Source organism: Stegastes partitus, unplaced genomic scaffold (assembly GCF_000690725.1).
Source record: "Stegastes partitus isolate 25-593 unplaced genomic scaffold, Stegastes_partitus-1.0.2 Scaffold371, whole genome shotgun sequence".
Taxonomy (NCBI): domain Eukaryota; kingdom Metazoa; phylum Chordata; class Actinopteri; family Pomacentridae; genus Stegastes; species Stegastes partitus.
Genome location: NW_007578102.1, coordinates 82,706 through 104,941, shown reverse-complemented (window position 1 = coordinate 104,941; position 22,236 = coordinate 82,706). Strand labels below are relative to the sequence as shown.

At 42.7% G+C, this 22,236-nt stretch overlaps 1 protein-coding gene across 1 annotated transcript in view; it reads right to left on the bottom strand.

Annotated features, from left to right (window-relative positions):
- Positions 1-22,236, bottom strand: part of nek7 (NIMA-related kinase 7) — a 66,829-nt gene that overhangs the window by 23,251 nt on the left and 21,342 nt on the right. Inside the window, exons 3-5 of the mRNA XM_008284756.1 lie at positions 10,375-10,515; positions 9,302-9,364; positions 5,318-5,428 (exon numbers count right to left, since the gene is read on the bottom strand). Of these exons, the coding sequence (XP_008282978.1) occupies positions 5,318-5,428; positions 9,302-9,364; positions 10,375-10,515 (315 nt within the window). The remainder of the gene's footprint in view (positions 1-5,317; positions 5,429-9,301; positions 9,365-10,374; positions 10,516-22,236) is intronic.

The window sequence follows — 22,236 nt, the reverse complement described above, 5'->3', positions numbered from 1 at the left end:
TTTTACTATAAATGGGGAAAAAAGTCTTATGTGGCGCTGAACACAGTTTTAAGACGGTAGAAACGTGTGCATGTATACGTGCATGTGTGTGTTTGTACAGTATGCTTCCCAATTCTCAGTGACTCCACTACTAATGCAATCCAGACCTCTCTCTTAGGTCTGTCCCTTGCCTAACCAAGCACCGTCTCATTTTCTCTACGGCCTACAATGGAAAGCACATGCATTCTCAGGAACAGAGAGAAGAAATTTGTGGCACCGTCCAAAACTCTCCCATCTGGCTCGCAGCACTTTTCTTAGGTACAGCTTTCAGTGGCGGTTTGTGTCGTTTTTTAAAGTGTACTTATATATCTATTGTGGAGGGCTGAGTGAGTTGTTCTCAATAATCAAGACCGCGCTCCCTCTCCAGAAACGCCACGGCGATGACAAAGCTTCAACCGAGACTTATTGATCCACAGCGACTAAAATCAACAACTGATGATGGGAACTCCTCCTCGAACAGCAGCGGCGTAGACTAAGAAGCATGGCTACCATCAGGTTTTATGGAGTGTCCTTGTGGTTCCATTTTCAGGAAAGAAAAGCCTGGACTTAAGCCAGCTCGGATAATAGCCCTGCACATGACAATTACAATTTAAGCATTTAGCCGAGACTCTTACCTGGAACAACTTTAGGTACAACATTACCGTAAGTTAACATTCCCAAAGCATCAGCAGCCGTATAAATCAGAGCTATGAAATCAACAACTGCTGCAGCCTGGCTCAAGTAAAGGAACACCCATGACAGTCATTTATGTTGTAATGAGGGTATTTCTGAGATACACTACATGTTAGGACTGTTTATATGTATAACTCTGCCTGGTTTACAACGACCTGCGTGAACTGCTGGTGCAACAAACTCCACTAAATGATGATAACATATGCCAATCTTTCTTTGTTTTTTACTGACAAATCAATTCATTTAAATGATTAATTTTCCTCCAAAAAGGCCAAATGAACTTTGACAAGCTGTGTATCATATTGTACAAAATGATAAAGAATGTTTACATACTGAAGTGCAAAACTGTCGGGTTAAACTGGCAACTTCAGCATGATAAAAATAAATTAAGACAAAGGTTTAATATTTAAGTCAGTAACTAAATGAAAGTTTGTATGAAACCCCTTGAAGTCAAATCATTCGGTCTTCATGTCACATAAACATGGTGGACACTTTCACCAGCACAGACCAGTTAAAGCATCTCCTCCTCTTCCTATTCTGTAATTGCTGGCCTTGAATTTCATAAAAACACGGCTGTAGTTTTTAAGTTATGGTGAGTTTGAGAGACGGCATCAAGGTTATAAAACTAATACTTCAGCGTTGCAGAGCTGCAGCTTGGAGGTGACGGCTGGTTGATGATGTAGTAATATTGAGCGGCGTTTCAGGCACTACTTGTTCTGTTGTCTGACATAAAAACTGTAAATGAGAACAGCTTCATTTTGGAATTTGGCGACATTAAAATACGGCATGTTTGAGCACAGAGAGTAGGAGGAAAGCAAACAGATGTAGAAGTGTCTCTGTGCGTTTTCTCTTCGGGTACGTTGAGGTAACGCTGCTGTTGTCTGCAACCCAAACAGTGTACAAACCACCTTGTTCTGTGATAATGTAAAGAAGTCCCGTACTTTCAAAGCCCTGGAAACTTTTACACTGATCAGAGCTTGACTTTTCGCCACGATTGTCTAAGACTTGGTGCGAGCGCAGCAGCAAGTTAATGACTGGAGCCAAAAAAGACTGACGTCATGACGCTACACTTACACAGAAAAACATTTGTTATAATCAACTTAAGTTAAAAAAAAAAAAACATGCATGAAATTAAAAATGTCAACATATTTTCAGGGTCAGCGTCATCAGTGTGTGCCAGCTCTAATACAACCCAAACAGGAAAACTACATTAGCACTGAGAGAACAGTGGTCACAGGCATGCGCTTGGCACAGATATTGGCAAAGCAACACTACAAATTACAACCTTAAACATGGATATCAAGCTCAATCAGGACCTCTGACAGTCTCAACAACACAAATACAGCACTAGCTTCAACAAATTGGGATTTAGGACAGAAAAACTTCATTTTCTCGTGTAGTAAGAAATAACTTTTTTTCTGCTATAGCTCTAGGATGGAGGTGAGGTCAGGGGCCACGGATGACAAAGAACAGGACCGTTAGAATTACTGTAGGTTCTGTAGGTTCTCTAAACAATGTGGACAAAAAGACATAAAAGAGCAAATAGGGAAACAATGGATGGCAGTCGAAGATATGAGGTAGGTGAGTGTATGAAATACAGAAAATGAAGGAAGGTGTGAGAGAAAGAGAGGGATAGAGATAGCTGGAGAGAGGGAGGGATAGACCTTGGCCTACATCCAAACAAAGCCTCAGTGAGAAGCCATTCTTCGCTTGCCCTCCCATTTCCATATCAGAGGACTGTTTGATGTCAATGGGGGAGCACATAGACACCCACCAACACCACCACCACCCTCTTCTCCATGCCTTTAACAGCAAACACTGCACATGCAATATTCTGTAAGTGCATGCAAATCAAGGACCATTTGATTTCATTTGAATTCTGAGATGGTCAGAGAGACAGTAATAGAGAAGTGAGGGAGAGAGAGAGAGAGAACGGAGGAGAGAGCGGCAAGGAGGACAAGAAATCAAAAAGAATAAAAAATGTTAAATTCATGCATCAGGGGGGTTCTGCTTTACATATGGCACACTGTACGAATGTGTTTACTTCACATTACGGCCCAGGGAGCACCTCTGGACTGCCACTGATACATGGGGAAAAACAAATCATTTAGAACAATGCAGAAGACAAATGGTGCAGAGAAGAGGCGTGTATATGTGAGTGGGTGTTGTCAGCAGCCATAAGGATATGACACAGCCTGAATGCTCCCAGCATCCTCGCTAGCTTAGCTAAGATAGTAGTGACGCTCAGTGGTATGTTATCTTACCTCTTCAGGCTGCCATGTTACGTCTTTGTAAAGTGTTTCTCTGAACATTTGCGTGAGTGTGTGGTTCCATGGTTGTGTCTCCACATTCTTTGCTTACACAGTACACCATATGTATGTATTAAGTGTGTGAGGGTGTGTGTGTGTGCGCTGAATATCAGTGTCTCTGTGTGTGTGTGTGTGTGTGTGTGTGTGTGTGTGTGTGTGTGTGTGTGCGCTGAGCCTGCCATGTTCACTCTCTTGTACCACTAATCCTCGCCTCTCCTAATTTGCTGTGTTGAACTGTGCGGATGTGGAGCTGCTGAGTATGACTGCAAACAGCTTGTCGAGCTGTGCTGATACAACGCTGCAGCATCATTTATGCATGGGAGAAGACCAGGCTTTTTACATGCACACCACTAATTTGCTATACTGGCAGGTTTTTATAATAACTGGGGGTTTGGTCTAACTCAAAGACGGAAAACAGGCTGAGCCTGGGATATAATCGCTAACACTTTTGAACAACCCTGTTCTGTCTTCTGCTCCAACAAAATTCCTGCTTTAAACTAGAATTACTGCTTTGCAGCTGCATGCCTCCGCCGACCAGTCAAATTACAGTTTACATCCACGTCTGTCTAGACTTATACAATATTAGTAAAGAAGACTCTGAAAGAATTCAGTACTGTTATTTTAAAGTCACTTTGGCCTTGACCTTGAACCACCAAAATCTACTAAGTTCATCTTGGAGTCCAACTGGACATTTGCAGCAGATGCAATGAAAGTTCTCCCAGGTGTTCCTGATGTACTGTGTTCACAAGAATGAGATGGACATGAGGTCAAAGTGGCCTTGACCTTTAACATTTAAAATATAGAAAGCCATTACCTCATCATTTTTGTTATAATTAGACATTTGTATGAAACGTTGTTCTAACTAGTGCAGGAATTCTTGAATTATGGCCAAAAGTATATTTTGTGAGGTCACAGTGACCTTGATCTTTGAACACTACCTTCTAATCAGTTCCTCCCTGCATCCGAGTGGATGTTGGTGCCAGATATCATGAAATATCCTCAATGTGTCCTTGATGTATCTTGTTCACAAGAATGGGATGGATGTAAGGTCACAAATTCCTTGACTTTTGACCACCAAAACCTAATTAGTTTATTGCTGAGTCCATGTGAACTTCACTGAGATGTCAAAAATAATGAGGATGCAATGGAAGGACGAACACCCTAAAACATAAAGCCTCCGACAACAGCCAGTGTGGAGGCTTAGACACTAACAGAATGAGGTTTAATACATGATCAACTTGTGGCTAAAAGCGACACATTATGTACCTAATGCTATTATAAATTTAGTTTCATTTATACTCAATACTGACTTTACTGGTTAGAACCACTGAAGGACTTACAGAGATGTTCAAATGACCTGTTGCCATTGAAGAAACAACAGCAATGTACATGAGAAAAACATAATAGAAACCTAAAGTGCCCCCAATCTGTGAGAAAAATCTTGCCATAAATGACAGCCTTTATTGCAAATACCTTACCCCACCTGACTTGTAAAAGATATGAGGACAGCGAAAGATTAAATCCAGATAATGTTAAATGTTTGCTAACACATGCTGGAGCTTTATGACAAATAATCATTGCTTGATTCTTAACAATGTCCTTTCCAGGGCTCACAGATGTCAACACATGCTGCTGGGATGAAAGGAGGCTGCAGGAAGCCTTCCATTAGTCGAGTATTGGTTTCAGTATGGAATGGATGATTCAGATTGACTCAGCGTCAAGGTAGTCAAAGTTCTGTAGCGGCCACAAACCACAGACCTCCAGCCGTCATTCCTCAAGTTATGAAAGGCCTCGTCAGCACTTTGTTGCTTCCATGAAAGCATTCCTGCTGATGCCGAATGTATGATATGACGCTGGACTGGCCAGGATTGCCGTCAGATAACATCCCTCAAGGTCTAAGCTTTTATTAAAACTAGTTACACGTCTCTAAGATGTTTTATGGAAGTGATTCCAGTTGGATAAACCATTATTCATTCAACAGGGTACACGTTTGGTGACATCTAAATACTCTGATTGCTGTCTGGGACTTAAAACGAAATAAACCAAATAACAAAAGACAATGACAACCGGTAAACTACAAATAAATGTTGGTACCAGAATTTCTTTCCTGATAAAACTGCAAAGTGTTTGGTTTATCTGACAAACCAACAAACTATTTATTTTCACTTTGAGCCTGTTCCCTTAAAGGCTCCGAGGCTGAGTGTTCAGAGTATTGCATGACCACAACTCAGCTGCTCTTTCTGCTGTCTGGGCGAGTATTTGAGCTACGAGTTCAGCTGTTGTGGCGAGTTCCTTACCTTGATCATACGAGAGAGGTCCCCAGCATCTGCTAGCTCCAGTACTATGTTCAGCTCATTGTCCTCAATAAAAGAAGCATGGTACTTTATCACATTGGGGTGGTTCAATTGCTGTTGGAGGAAAAAGAAAAAAGAAAAAAAGACATGTCATTGAAAAAGGAAAGAAAAAACACAGTAGACATGGCAGTGGCACTTGTCAGAGTATAAGGGTCTCTGGTCACGTCCCCCAGTTTCTTGCAGACTTATTACACTCTTTATATCAAAACAACCTTATCATGAATACCAGATTTACATCATGTGCAATTCACTGTACTTTAACCACCAATTAAAACAAAACTGTTGAAACCAGACATGGAATCCATATTTGGCACGTGTGAACCTAATGAGACGGTTTTGTCCTCAAGTGTGACAAAGCTGGGTGACATGTCACAACAACCCCCTGTCTACGATGACAACAAGCCATGTGTGAGACACACACAGACACACACACGCCTGACAGGCTGACATGGCTGGCAGTCAGAAAAACAAGAATCCTAGGCTCATCTCTGGCTGAGATTCCTTCCTGTTGGTTGGTCAATAAGGCAGGAACAGCATTCCCTGTAGTAAACAAAAACTTTCTATCCATCCAGAGCAAGAAAAGAAGAAAAGTGGGGGAGGGAGGGAAGGAGGAGCGCTGAACGGAAAGAAGCAAATGACACAGTGACACAGACACGCTAAGAGAATGATCGAGACAGGGCGAGGTGAAGAGCCGGGCAGAAAGTACAAAGGTGAGGGAGGAAAAAAAGGAGGAGATGGATAAGGTAAGCTGAGCTGGAGACAGGGGGAGGGATAGGGGAGAGACGGTGATACGTGGAGAGTTGGAGCCGTGATGTGAGCAGACGGAGCGGTGTGACACGCGTCCTCCGCTCGGCTCCGCTCTGCTTTCTCTGCTGTGATTAAAGAAATGTTCATGCTCTGGATGATGCCGAGAAGAGGGGAAAGGAGAGCACAGTACAGTACACTACGCTACACTACACTCTCCACTCCATCTCTGCATCCCTCCGCAATCCTCTTTCTCATTCGTTCTCTCTTTCCCTTCCTCATGTCTCCATCTTTTCTTCTCCCTCCCCTTGTCCCTTCTTGCCAGATGTATTTTTGGCTCAGAGTGGCAGTTCTGCACAGCTCCACACTGTAGCACAGCCGAGGAGTGATGACAAGTCCCCCCCGCTCGCCCGCCACAACCCACTGCTCTTCCGCAACTTGAACCTCAGGCGGAGGATACAGAGGAATGAAGAGATGTGTTCACATGCAGATGTTTATGTAAATGATGGATGGGACTCTACCGCAATACAACAATCATTCATTGGGAAATATCACATACAGTCTTGCATGATTATGTAATTACACATGCTGGCTGAGACCTACCAGCGTGTGTAATTACTTAATCATGCAAGACCCTATGTGATACGTTTGTTGAGCTGGTGATGTGCTTCAAAGAAGAACAAGGTACTGACTAATGCAATCTGAAGGCACACAAATTAAGCATGCTAGTAAATTATTTTATAGTGTAATTAAAAAGGCAAAGCTGGTAAAAACATGAACATCAATGAATGAAAAGATTTTCTGTTATATTCTACATTTGTTATGAAAAGCAGCTTCTATTGCAGGACGTATATTAAAATGTCTTTGATGTGTTTAGCCTTTTTTTAAACCGTAAACACCTTATTGAGATTAGGTACCTCTGTAACAAGAGAATTTAAATTAGGTCAGCATCATAAAACCGTAAAAATATATGTCCCAAATCACTGTGGTCACGCAGCGCTAATCTGAATGTGTCTGTTTTCAAGTCATGTACAGTTGCTTTGAATTTTAACCGGATATTTTTCACTTCAGGAAATTAAAAAAATACAATTTTGGTTGTCTGTTGATAACAATCGGAACTAAATATGTACTAAACCAGCAAAAAGATATACTGAATACAGAAAGAACATATATATAAACCTAATTAAATTAAATTCATAGTGTGTGTGTGTGTGTATCAGGTTAAGTGAAGCTAGTTGCTGCCAACTCTCTGTCTTGTCAGTAAACTGCTGCTATAATCTAATCAGAAGCAGAACCCAGGCATACATGCAAACACATACCACACATTTTTACACAAATACAGAAAAGTAAGCATGCATCGTCGCAGCTTTTCGCTCCTGATTAGGGCACATCATTAGTCAAAAAAAACAATTCAGGCTCGATGCTAACCACAAGCCAGAGGTATATGCAGCTGTGAGGTTTCAAGAACGGCAAAATTAGCAGACTGGCAGACAGGGAACAGGCCATTTCTGCAACCGACATCCCTATCAGCGAGGATTTAGACGAAAGGACAAAGACAGAAGTGAGATTCTCAAGTTGAAATGATAATGCCAGAGCGAGGAAATACAGATGAATAAGCAGACACAAACACAGGCAGACAGACAAACAAATAAATAGGCATGCTGTTGAAAGGCCGTGACTGAGTACATGTGTGTGTGTGTGTGCGTATGACCATGTGCGACTATGTGTGTCATTCCAGTCGGCCCATGCCAGCGTGCCTCTCATTATTCTGATTTGGCTGTGTCTCCTGTTGGCCTGTCTAGTGGGGGATAAGGCAGAAGGACTGTCTCTCTCACACTCAGTCTTTTATTATCGGGCTGGCTGGGCAGCGCAGGGCCAGGCATAACTTCCATGTTCACAGGCAATCAGCTCGCAGGATGAAAAGTAGGGAATAAAAAGCTCTGAGTGGGAAAAATGAAGCAAACATAGAAACTGGCCAAAAAGGTATAGACAGGACAGACAGGCCCTGCCTTTGCCCTAAGTCGGCTGGGATAGGCTCCAGCCCCCCCGCGACCCGACTGAGGATTAAGGAGTGTATAGATAATGGATGGACAGGACAGATAAGGAAAAGCAGAGGGGAGAAGGACACAGCAAAAAGGTGAAGGAAGAGGATTTGATACAGGAAGAAAAAGGAAATGTAGGAGATGTTTAAAGGAAATGAGAAACACAGTCACCTGGCAGAGTGTGACATTTAACCCTGTACTGACCCCTCTTAGGAGGTCAGAAGTACAAATCAGGAAAACCCTGCTGTCTCATGCGTCAAGTCAATGATCTGCTCCTCAGATTACAGCTCTCTGCAGGGACTCGTCTGCGTCTGAGTATGGCTGTCTTTGATTGGCCCAAGGAGCCCCAGGAGCTTCAATGAAGTGTTTGAGTGGCACAAACTAATTGGTTTTGTTTTCTTGTTTTCCCTAATGTGTACGTGCGAGCGTGCACATGTGCACAAAATGCCTGCAGTGCACACATTCACATGCAGAAAGGCTGCATATGTGGAGAGGAACACTAGCAGAACTGCACACATGCACACACGCACACAGTCAAACAACAAACACAGAACTCTGACACACATCTAGGATCTCTCAGACAGGCAGCGATATTGAAGCTGTCATTAGTTTGTTCATTAGTATTTGAGAGCAGCTCAGTTGACACATGTTTAAGGTAGTTTAATAAATGAAACCACTTCATTGGGAAAAAAAAGGAAAGCCAGAATGAAGAAAGGGAAGAGACACATGAGAGAAGCTGCTAAATTTCCATGCAGATGCACTGTTGCCTGGCTTTAAACATTTCAAAAGGATTTAAAAAAAAAAAAACAATAGTTTTGGCATTAAAAAAAGAGCCAATGTGAGCCTGGAGGGATGTAACACTGTTGTACCCCGAAATACACACACACGTACACACACAAGAAGAGGGTAATACACACATACTGTACCGTCACACACACATTCTCATTCAGATTCTCACTTGCGTACACAAACACCCTCTGCATCTGTAACCATCGAAGGAAATGCACGCACACACAACACACAAATCCATGCCGTCTGGTGCAGATCAATTGTTTTCCTGTGGTGGAAGGTCTCAGCTGAGGCACCTTAAGAGAACAGAGCACAGCGCATGGCGCCGTCTCCCTCTTCTCTGGTTCTTTACCTTAAGGAGATCTATCTCTTTGATGCAATCTTGCCGAGCTTTGGCATCCATCAAGTCGAATATCTATCAAGAGATCAAAAGGGGAGAGGGAGAGAGAGAGAGAGGACAGAGATGGGTGTTATGACATATTCAAAAAATTGTAAGATGGAGAGATGTAGAGAAACTATGAAAAAAAAAAAAACACTAAACAGAGAACATGGTTGCTGTTATCTAGAGGGCGGCGCACGAGTAACTACAGGTGTTCACAACTGAGTAACACACACATACCCCTGTGTAAGGTGTAGCTACGTGTGCAGATGCTCAATCACAGCCGCATATCCTCTGAGCAGTCTGTATAAGCCGGTGAATACTGCATCATGTATCTATGTATGTGCAAATTCACCAAGAGAACTGCAGAGTCAATATTAACCAACACAGTTCACATGTATGTTTAGGTGTATGGACATAGCAGTGGTTCTTCTCTAACAACGTGGACAACAGATTTAAAAAGTCCACTTTGCTGGGCTTACTGAAGCTGGAGCAACTTGTGTTTGTGTAGCAAAAAGGTCTGAATGATTAATCAGCTTCAAATGAAACTGTGCTTTAAAACAATGCAATTAGCAAATCACCAAGGCAGCATTTGAGCATATTCATTATGCAGCATGTCTGACTCGGGTTTAATCTGTCATTCCAGCATCCTGACAAACTCATGTCCTCCTTCTGAGACTTTTCAGGTTGTCAGGGTGTCTTGTGTGGTAATGCTCCCTCACATGTTTTAAATCTGTTGCCCAGTAAATACTGAACCAAAGCTTGATTTATAAAATTATATCACAAATTAACTCCCACTATCTATCAAAAAAATTACAATTAGATAATTTACCAAAATCATTCAGCTCTCCTATCCACAGTAGCAGCAGGTGGATCTGCTGCTTTCTACAACTGTAGAATATCCTACATGCAGATGAGGTGAATTCTGAAGTGCCAAAACACCCAGAAGTGTGAGTGCATTAGTGATGTCCCTGTGACAAACTGAGCTTTGGGTAAATATATTCACTGTACTTCCTATTTAAAGGGATAAATTTACTGTGTCTTACCTGAACTTTCTTCAGGGCCACTGATGTGTTGTCTAACAGGTACCTCGCTCGATAAACCTCACTGAACTGGCCACGTCCAATCTTCTTCTCAATCTGGAAGTTAGCCAGTGAATTGTGGCCCATATCTGGCTGCAATGGTTTCTGAAAAGGAAAGAAACAACAATTACCGGCTTGCGGTTGTGCGACAGTCAGGTTTCAGTTTACGTACATCTAAAGTTCGAATCAACATCTGAAAGTTCCTGAGATAACATGTTTACAAGTTGAGTTATAGCACAAAAAGGTGTTCTGTGAAGTCACAGTAATTTGTATTCAATCGTTTGTTAGAATAGGATGGACTGAAAACCCCGAGCACCGTGGCTCCGGCCACAGCTGTTGCCAGAGCAGAGGCTTAAATACATTAATGTTCACACACACACACACACACACACAGACACACACACAGACACACACACAGACACACACACACACACACACACAGACACACACACACACACACACACACACATTCATGTTCACAAAGCCTGCGTGCATGTGCCCTGACTCTCTGCACAAGGGAGAAACAAATAGCACATCATTTACAGACATTTTGCTGTAATGCTGTCATTGAAGTGCAACTATCTCCACATTACTGAAAGAGGAAAAGATGAGGGCTGAGCGATGTGGGTGAAACTGTGGTAAAGCCCAGCGTCTGTAGTTTGTTTTGCTGAGAGGCTGCTCTAGGCTGCTGATGATTTGACTGATGATTAGGCTGATGTGTCACGCTGTGAAAGGTCTGAAGGAATGTGCATTCACTTAACTCAAGCACCTGCCTCACTAAAGACTATAGATAGAGAAAAATCTGCACCTCATGGTTTCTACATAGGTACTCAAAGAAAACCTCGAGGGTTGGGACTGCAATGTTTGCCCCAATCAATTTTAAAAAGTAGAAAGGCAGCAAGTTGTCGAGTCGAACCTGCTGCAGTTAGCAGAACAGCATCACGCCGGGCCTGGGAGGATTTTTTGACAAAAGTGGTTCCACGCTTCCACTAGACATCAACTTTAAATTAGCACAGGTAGCATGTAATGTTTTATCTGTAGTATAATGTGGATTGATAACACTGGGTTATAAATAAATACTTTTTTGAAGGTGTCTAGGATTTTTTAAACTGATTTAGGACATTTTTGCAACGCTGAATCCAAACATGACGTCTGCTTTTCTGTATCAGGTCAGGTTTTAATGTCAACTCGATTTTTAAAAATCTATTTTACCACTAAATTGATTGCATTTTTTCACATAAGCGATTGATTTATTTTAGTATTTCTCATATAAAATCATATTTTAGAGGAAAACTTTCATTTTCTAATCCTTTTCATAATCTAAATTATCCAAAAATCAATGAGCATAAGCATTTGTAAAGGTAAATACAAGTAAAGTGCATGTTTCATCAAATCAAAATTTTGACCTCATTGAGGCAAAACCAATGTAATATTTGGATTCAGCTCATTGCAATTGTCCAAAATCAGCTCAAAAATCTTTGACACCAAAATGGGCGTAGACCAGTGTCATCTTCTTATGTATGTATGTAAACCTTGTAATTATGACTTTCGTTGTCTTGGCGGCTAATAAATACCTTTGGGTTCATGGGTGTTGTTCTGTGGTTAAAACAGAGCTAGAGCAACGATAAAACCAATAAATTACCCTCGCCCCGTTAAATACCTCCACCTGCCACTGAAGTTGAAGTTTACATCCATGTCTGTCCGGACTTATGGGTGTGCTGAAGACTTTGAAGTCGGTAATTGACAGAACCAAAAAATTCTTTGTATGTGTTCACGCGCTTAAAAAGCAAAAAGGTTGGGCGCCGCTATAGCTCACCTGGTTGAGCTGGCGTCCCATGTGCAGGGCTACAGTCCCGATGTGGAGGTCATGAGTTCAATTCCCGCTCATGGCCCTTTCCCACATGTCCTCCCCCCCATTCTTCTCCCCTACTTTCCTGTCTCTCTCTAACTACTACACTATCCAATAAAGGCACAAAGGCCAAAAAAATAACTTTAAAAAAAAGCAAAAAGGTTGCAGCCATGACAAAAGACGGCGCTTCAAACGCTGCACAGAAGCTGCAACTATTAAAAAATTCACACCTATCTTCAACAGCACAGAAGATCAACACAATCAGTTTCAACGTGGGCACCCCAAATTAGTGTCACTGATTCAGGATCCAATCGAGTGTAAACTACGGTCACAATCCCTCGTCCAGTTCCTGAAAGACTTGTTGCAGAATGGTATGTTGTCGTGAAGTCGACCTTTTAGATATAAAATGTCATCATTTTATCCTACGAAACATTTGTGTGAAGTTAGATTTGAATTCTTGAGTTATGGACAAAAACATGTTCTGTGAGGTCACAATGACCTTGACCATTTGTGCCACATTTGAAGAAATTCCCTCAAGGCATTCCTGAGATACCGCCTTCATGAGAGTGTGGGACGACCGGAGGGACGGAGGGACGGAGGAATGAACAACCCAAAAACATAATGCCTCCAGCCAGGGCCTTCGCTGGCACGGAGGCATGAAATATCTTATTTACATAAATGCATTCTTCTAATCATTCGGTCTGAGCTTTTTAAGTTCACAGAGCTACAGAGTTCTCTTCCTTCGTCTGCCAAGTTATATCACCAACAATCTGGCACTGGGCCACGGACTAAAGGACTCCTCACCCCTCCTCACCACACGATTTGTTGTGCAGGCTGAGACACTCACCTTCCACAATTAAAACAAACAAACACAAAAAAAAAACCCACTCAAAAATAAACCAGAACGAGCCCCTTGATACGATGTGTGAAAAATGCACAGAGCAGGCTGCGTGACCTTTCCAGCCCTTTGGTAAACTTGTAAAAGGCGTTGGCGGGAGCAAACAGAAGGTGACAGATATCAGAATGCCACATGTCACCAGCGCTTCTGCCAGCGTGGTTGTGGGAGCAGCTCAGGGGCAAGCAACTTAGGAGAGAGGGAAGAAGGATGAAGAGGGGGGAGAAGGTCAAAAATTAATCTCCTAAGCACTACAACATACAAGAGGAAAGTGTCATCACATTTGTACGCTTCACTTTCACATTTTTTGACAATGTTACCATGAGCACAGACTGGAGGCGATGCAGGATTCCCTCAGCTGACTCACTACCAGGAAGCAGACAATGATTTTAATTCTATCAAAGTGTTTAACCCGACCACAACAACAATAACCGCAGCTAATGATTATTTTTACTGGGGATGAACCTGGCAGTTATTTTAACAATTACCTTTGGAAAATGTCTGAAAATTGTACAAACAAGAAATAAAATAAAATGCAAGGATACAAGTGAGTGGACTTCTATGGTAACAGAGTAGGTGGCGTTGTCACGATCCAATGTGTAAATGACTTTCAGCTCATTCGTGGTGGCTCAGTGGTGAAGGCTTTGGGCTACTGATGGAAAGGTCGAGGGGTTCAAGCAGCAGCACCATAGTGTTGTAACTGCTGGGCCCCTGAGCAAGGCCCTTAACCCATTCTGCTCCAATGGCACCTTAAAGTGGTTGAGCCCAACGTCCTGGGGCTGCAAATAAAGAATTTCCCCTATCCAGGATTAATAGAGTATATTAAAATAAATAAAAACAACATGGTGCCACCTGTACTGGAAAGTTCACTAAAAAGTTCACTTCTGATCTCAGCAGGAGAACTCAAGGAGCACAGGATGAACTGAAACTCATGCTCTGTCTAGCCCAGTGTACATACACAAAATTAGCATACTAGCTAGTCTGCTACTGGGCAGTCTCAGAGGAACATTTCCAGTTCAGTCTGTTGCTGAGCTCAACCAAAGTGCACAGAAGCAAAGTAATGCAGGTTCTTTGGCTAAATTCTGAGGAGTTCTACCTGATGAACTTCATCATGCATCATTTTACGTCTTCCATTACGCATGCCTCGTATGCCTGGCATACAGAAAAGGCCCCAATAATTAAACAAGTGGTACAGTTACAATTTATTTTGTCGATGATGTTGAGCTACGGCTATTGCTAAGAGGTCTGCTGTGCCTTTTAGCTTGCAGGTAACTCTATCTCGAGTATCATAACATCTCCCTTAAGTAAGACTTGCTTCAATGCTCTGTTCTACCTGACAGACACAGACACACAATCTGCAAAAACTAAACAAGAAGAGCAGCCGTTGTCACAAACCAGGACATGAGCTGCTTTCACAGTGGCTAAGGCTACGATTACCTTAAAAACAATAACAAATGCTGCAAATAAAGATCTGGGCCTGCGTGAAACTTTCTCTGTTTTGTCACTAAAGTGATAAAACAGAGAAAGATTAACTACACAGAGAAGAACAGCAGACAGAACTGTACGACCCAAACTGTTATTGATCTCAATCAGTTGACCTCACAGTAAACAGGAGAGCGTCGCAGCGTCACATGATGCTCAAACATCATCTCCCCAATTTCTAATATACAAATTCAATTGCAAGAAATCGTATCAATGAAGTAGTCTAGTTATAAATGACAGGTTTCCTTCCATCACATGCTGGCAATATAAAACATTTAATGTATTTATGTATAAATTCAGTAATAGCAATCCTTATTAATGAACACACATAGTTATGAATGAAGGGTTCACTACTATCTTGTGTTGTTAAATAAATAAATAAATAAATAGCTTTTAATGTATTTCAGTTCCAAGTATCAGTTACCGGCCTTTCTTCATCACAAATAATTGATATCAACATCGCCCCTGAAAAAAAAACACAGTGGTCAATCCCAAGTAATAACGAGGTCTGGGATAATTCCTGTAGTGTTGTCTCTGTGAAATCCACAACTGTACACTTCCAGAAGTCCCTTACATTCCTCACCTGGGCTGTTAGCTTGTTGATCATATTGTCCAGCATCTCAAACTGTCCATGATGTTATTAGGGAGTTACAGCGTATGTCTTCTCTATGTTGCAGAAATGCACTCATGTTTGTTAAGTCTTTTCCAAGATGACATTTTTAAATTGCCTGTGATGTGACTTCAAGGAATCTAAACTTTAATACAAACAATTTCAAGTGATAGAAATCAGATGCAGGTGGGACTTTAGGTTTTTGCTGAATAAACAACTTAACTTGTTCACAATACTTTCATACTTAGCACTTAACCATAGGATCACGCCTCAAGTCTGTCTATTTAATGTTGATGACACTGAAGCAGAGCAACGTCACCACTCACAGTTTATTGTTTGTACACTGACAAAACTAAAAATGTCTCACAAAAATTAAACAACAACTAAAGTAACAAATACAAAAACACACACAAAGACAGTGAGGAGAACCTCAAAACAGGATGGTTCACTGGAGCACGGAGGACTGAAGAGGGGTGCTAATTTAGGCATTTCATTGTTTTTTAAAGTTGACAGCAAAAGGAAGAGGCGTGAGCCAATGAGATGCCCTGTCCAATTAACACCGCCGAGGTGTGTGCATTTTTCAGCGTGGCACCACCGCCATCATGCCGAGCTGTGTGAGAGTCGCTGACAGCGAGCATGACACGATGCTCCACAGGCCATTATTTAACACCGTCTTAGATCCAAAAAGCTGCCATTATGCTTCACTAACAGTTACCACAAAGTCTTTTAACAACTGTAATATGTTGTTTCACAGTGAAATAAAATCGCATAAGGAAAATGAAAACCTACGCAAAGATCGATGAGGTTTGTCTCACAGAGTGCAGCCATATTGGGCGATGACTGTTCATAATGCAGGACGGACAGCTAGAGACTGAGAGAGAGAGAGAGACGAAGAGAGAGAGGGAGAGCGAGGGAGAGAGCAAAAGAGAGAGCAGAGAGGACAAGAGGGCATTGCTTTCATTCGCTGCATGGTAGCTTGACAAATGTTAGCATGAGCCTCTAAAGCGCTGTGACAACCGCCTGCTGAGAGCACAGTCTTGCTAATGTGTCCTGGCATGCCAGCCTCGTAATCACACATTTACATATGCAATGACCTACATTTGCATGTCAGATCGCACACTGTCCAGCATGATTAACAGTGGGCACCTCCCCGTGTGGAGTCGCCCTGGGTGGCAGCAGAGGCCATGCGAGGGCGGAAGAGAGGGCTGGAGGGAGGGCGGCTTTTCTGGCAGCCAAGGGGCCGGGCTGCCAGGCAGGATTATGTCAGCCAGCGGCCCCGACATTAGACACTTCATTAGAGCTAATCTGTTTAGCAGTGGGCAGTGTATGTAAACTTCACAGGCCATTTGCGGCACCTCTTCGCCCCCTGGCCTGGCCTTCAAAGGGCAGCCAGGCCAGAGCTGACTGACAGGCCGTCTCATCTGCCGCACATGGGTGTCACACAATCAGGAGCTCGCAGCAGAAAGACTGGGGCCCCCGCAAACACACACACACACAAGGAAGTCACAGAGAAATGACCCTGAATGAAGCAGGGGTCACGGTCTGGACAAAACTAAGATCAGAGCGTTTTACAGACGGCCATTTGTAGGGATCTAAACTTGAATGTCTGTTGAATGATTGTAGAACTTAACGCTGAAGTGATGCTTTCAGAAGAACATGCCTTTACGGTGTATCTTATCTTGCTTATCCAAATGGGATTATCCAAATCCTGCCAAGGCTACACATTCATAGCCAAACTGCATGTTCACTATTACGCAAACACCTCATATCAGTGTTATGGCAGAAACAATAACACTGGCCAATACAAAGTCATTAAAGGTTGGAAGATTAATATATGAATACAGGTCCATATGTCAGATGTCACAATGATCAATTACTCCAAGCCTGAGACAAAACAAAAACAACTAGTTAGGCCAATTAATTAGCATCTCTTCCAAAACGTTAATCATCATAATACAGGCTCTGTGAATCCTCCTTCTCGACTTGTATTTCTGTTCTGTACCATGTGGTGTGCTCCCTCGTTTCACTCACATCATTCTGGTTTTGTGATGGGGACAAGCTGCAGGGGATAGAGATTAAGTGGCAGTTGTGCAAGGCATTATGGGTAACGTCTGTGAGGGACAGCATGTCTTGGGTATAAAGGTGACACACAACCGCCATGGGCAAGTCACTAGCAGGGAGATTGAAAGAGAGAGAAAAGTAGAGCGAGAGACGGCGAGGGAGAGCAGACAGACAGTTCGTCGGAGGAAGTGTGATACGGGCTGCCCAATAATGACACCGTTGCCAAACACAACTGACAAGACACATGGAGAGTGGAAGAAGGAACGCAGAAGACAGGGAAAGGGAGGAAGGCTGGGAGGGGGTGGAGAGGGGGACATGCAGCAGAGGGGAGAGGGTGTGATGTGACAGCCTAGTAGTGCCAACGGCTGCCACAGAAAGGCCAGCAGCAGCAGCAGAGAGGTGCTGTCTCGCATGGAGAGAGACCGGGAGGCATGCAGAGACTGGGAGTGCAACGGTATGCGAATTCACCCTCAACTATTCTGTGTACGATCTCCGGTGCAGTGTGAGATTTCCTCTGTTTGATATGCCTCGCGAGAAGAACGATTACAATGAGAAACGGTGGAGCACAAGTTCCACCTGCATTGTTCCCTCAGTGTCCATAGGTCAGCTGTACCGTGTGGACTAGGGGGGTTAGCCTCATTTACTAAGGTAATGTAGCAAGAGTTAGTTAGTTTGAGAAGATGTGACGCTTTTCATCAAGCAGAAGGAAGGTAGCAGCGAGACGACGCACCTTAGCAGCTGTGCAGTATCTAAAAGCCTGGTTTACAATTTCATTTAGCTTTTATCCAAAGCGATGTACATCTGAGAGTAGATCAACAGCAACAGAGCTGCCATGCAACTTGGGAGCAACTTCAGGTTCAGTGTCTAGCCCAAGGATACTTCGACTGTGGACGGGCAGGGGATCGAACCACCATAGAGGACAACCCGCTCTCCCACCTGAGCTACAGCCGCCCATGAAGATATGGAAAAGTGTCAGTGGTCAGCATCACTGCTGCCAAAGAGAAACTGGAAAATGACGTGCACGATGCATGAAACACGAGCACAGCGTCGTCACTGTAGCGGACAGCTGGACTGTTGCTGGAATGTTAGCAAGCTTTGTGGTGAAATGCAGAACTTAACTTTAGCCCTGTTTTCTTAACAATACATTTTCTGTTGGTACAAACAGTAAGTGTATAAATATAGGTCAAGAAAAATGGTTTCAGTGACATGCATATGTAATGATATGTTAATTACTCATGGCTTAGTATTGCTTATGCTAATTAGCCATGTGGACTTAATGCGATTTTCTGCGTTTCGGTTACGTGTGTTGTATCTGAAACGTACTGAGCAAAAATTAAAGGAACATACGATAATGTAAATTTTGCGTACCACTGCCCTCCAAAAACTTGGGCCACACTAATGCAAAGATTGCTAAACTCGAGAGCACATCTGTCCGTCCTGGTACACTGTTGACACTGAACTAGCATTTCAAACTCCCTAAAACTGAACTTTTCAAAATTTCTCTGGCGTTATTACATCTGTAGACTGTGGTCACGCATTGTTGGTGCAAATGACAAACTGTAGAAGAATTAAAGGAAATGAAAAAGAGATCAAGACTGGAAATGACACACAACACAGGTCCCCAGCTAACCTAAAGACATTGACCTTATTTTAAAAAGTTAATATGGCCGATTACGCAATGCAAGTGTTGTATTTATGTTTTCCTCTCAAAGGTTTATGGTAAGAATAAGAATTATACGGCAGGAATAAACGTTCATCCTCGTGCTCTGAGTATTTACCTTTTTTTGCTCACTGTTAGACAACAAAACATAAAAACGGCATACATGAGAACAATTAGAATGTGAGTTTGGATGCATTACAACCCAGAACAGATGTTAATTCACCTGAGAATACATGACTGGACCGTCTTTCTCACCAGTGACAAAATGTTGGCTGCACAATTCTGTGGTTTACCGGCCAACAGGAAGAAGAAACTTTTTTTTTTTTCCACTTTTCCTACTTTTCAAGCTTTACACAACGGACAAAAACAAACTGAAATGTGGACACTCGCCATTTTCACATGCAAACAATGTTTACAAAATCTGTTGAATTAGCTTAGATGTAGTCCAAGAGAGACAGAGAGGAAGACGAGAAGAGACGGAGACAGCAACTGGCAGGTGGGGAGGGGGACTCACACCCTCAGCAGTCACCAGCCCCCTTGAGCAGGCACCATGCAATATTCATCTCCAGCCAGTGAGCCAGGCAGGCAGTCAAACCGGCAGGATTCACCCCAAAGGTGCTTCTCATTCTTCTCCTCTGAATCGGCACCACAACCACACCGCCTTGTCTCAGCGCTTACAGACAGATCTGTGTCTGTCAAACTCTGCAGTGACGATCAAAATGTGATCTGACGGGGCCTCCTCACTAACCCTCCCACTCACACAAGAGCAAATGCGCCATTAAAAATGCACATCTTACCAGCTCATCTCGTTTAACTTATGCATATGCATCATACCTCCGGGACCAAGAGAAATTATATCGCAAGCGATACAGAATATCCTTCATCACATATACAATTCAGATTTCTTCAGGAGAAGGCTGGTGTTTTTTTTCCCCCGTGCTGCAGAGAAGACTGAACCTTAGGAAAGTCTGAAACAGATTCAGGACTTGTTGAAAGACACCCATCTGGATGCTGGTTAGACAGTCATCTGCATAATCTAACTGAGTCTCTCTTTCTCTTCTCTGTCTCTCTGTCTCCCATTAAATGTGAAATCAGCTCAAACATGCTCTGTGAGAGTGAAAAAACATGATGCAACACAGAAAGTTCACTGTGCTACCAATAAACTAAGCACAAAAAGTGAGGCTGGAATTAACACTGATGCAAAATGCTAGAAATAGATTGAAAAACAGAGAGAGAAAGGGTTCATTAAGCCTCAACAATAACACATAATCAACTGCTGGGAGATCAGTGGAAGATCTACTGCCTGTGTGTGTATGTGTGGGGGAGTGCTGCCTAAGTCAAATTAATTATTAGAGCTTTTATCCGACTTTCTTCTGTGTGCAACCCAATTATCCTTAATTTTGCAATTACAAACCTTAGAATAAATTAACCCCCTTGGCAATTCCAGTGTTAATGTTGCCGTGCCCTTGCATACACATGAAAAACAACGAGTACGGCCTATTTTTAGTATTGTTTCTTCCTCAACAAGAATCCGTGCTCACTCTGGGGCATATGGATGATCCTCTTTGTTTAAAGTCTATTCAATACTTATGGAGGCAAAAACATCCTTCTGCAAAGAAATCAATGTGCCTGATGTTGGAGGGCGGTATTAAAATCCAACAATGACCAGATCTGCACAGTGCAAACTTGAGTTGTATTGAACCAAAAAAAAAAAAAAAAAAAGGCATGCTGGGAGGCCAGGCTCTGCCAGCCTCCAGAGCTCTGATCAATAGTAACAACTCAACATTCATCCACTGCCGTCCATCTTGTACACAGGCTACAGCGGGCTGAAGGATGATTGGACTGAAAGGCACATCATGATTGACACGGAGAGAAAAAGGGTAACATAGAATATACATGGTTCAAAATGCGTTCAAGGCAGGATGCTATACTTTAAATAAATGGATGATGGAATGTGTCATCATAGATTATCTCAGTGTTCTCTACAGCAAAACAATCTGAGCTGCCACGATCGTTGAATCTAACAAAACCACAGACGATATGATGAGGCCGGTGTGCACCTTGAAACAAATGATCCATCTTTTCAATCATAAGTACCATAAAAGATGCTTTCTAGAAACTGAACTAAGAAATGGTTATAGATTAACTCATATACTTACTTCATCCTGTGACTCTAACACTGCATATGGCAGACCTGTAACATCGGCCACAATGACCTAAATAAAAACGCTAAAGACTCAACAGTGAGGGGATTCGGTGGCTCTGTTCTGCTGTGGGGGGCATTTAACATGGAGTCCACTTGTCCCTTTAGAAGGAAGGGTCACTGTAAATAATTAATACAAGGTTGTGGTAAGTGATCACCGTTATCCTGTGATGAAGCGCTTCTATTGTTACAGGTGTTTCTCTTCCATTGTGATAATACAGTCGTGACTCGATAATCCGACCCTTAACAATCCTAAACCTGCTATCCAACAGGTTTTTAGGAAAAACCAACAGAACCCATAAAAACAGCCTCAACATAGCGATAGCCTTGGATTCTGACTCCGACATGAAATTTTATGTCACACATAAGATAACGGCGTATTATCTGACTGAACAGATTGGCTACTTTCACACTGCAGGACTTCAGATTTTTTTTGTGAAATTCGATTTTTTTTCGAGTTCGTTCACATTTCCAATTTAATACGACTTGTATGTGATCTGCTGTGTGAACTTCATACGACCCAAAAGTGTCCCGCATGCGCTGAAGAGGACACGACGACGTCACACGCAGCGAGCGTGCTCAGTGTTTATGGAAGTAAACATGGATGTAACGGTGGAGCGTATTCTGGACACTTCCACCCCGTTAGAGCGCTGCCCCGGGGTGGAAATGTCCCCTGATCACGCCGAATATTCGGATATTCATCATTAACTGGGCCTGAGCATCCAGAGAGCAGAAAGTTCTATTGGGACCAGCCCTACTAGTTATTATAACAACTATGAACAATAATTAACAACTAATGAGCCTTCCAGCATCAAGCCCTCCTTGTATCTGGACCTCCGTCTTGACAATCCGACAGCCTTGCTTCTAAAAGAAGGTTTTACGTTTAGTGTCGGATTATCGAGTCACGACTGCACCTCTATTCATAGCTGAGCCTGAGTGGTCAATGAACGGGTTTAAGAACATTAGAGAGATGTGACCCACACGCTATGAGCTTCACAGTCACCAGATCTCAACCCAGTTGAAGCCCAATAGGACATTTTGGACCGACATGTTAGACAACCCTCTC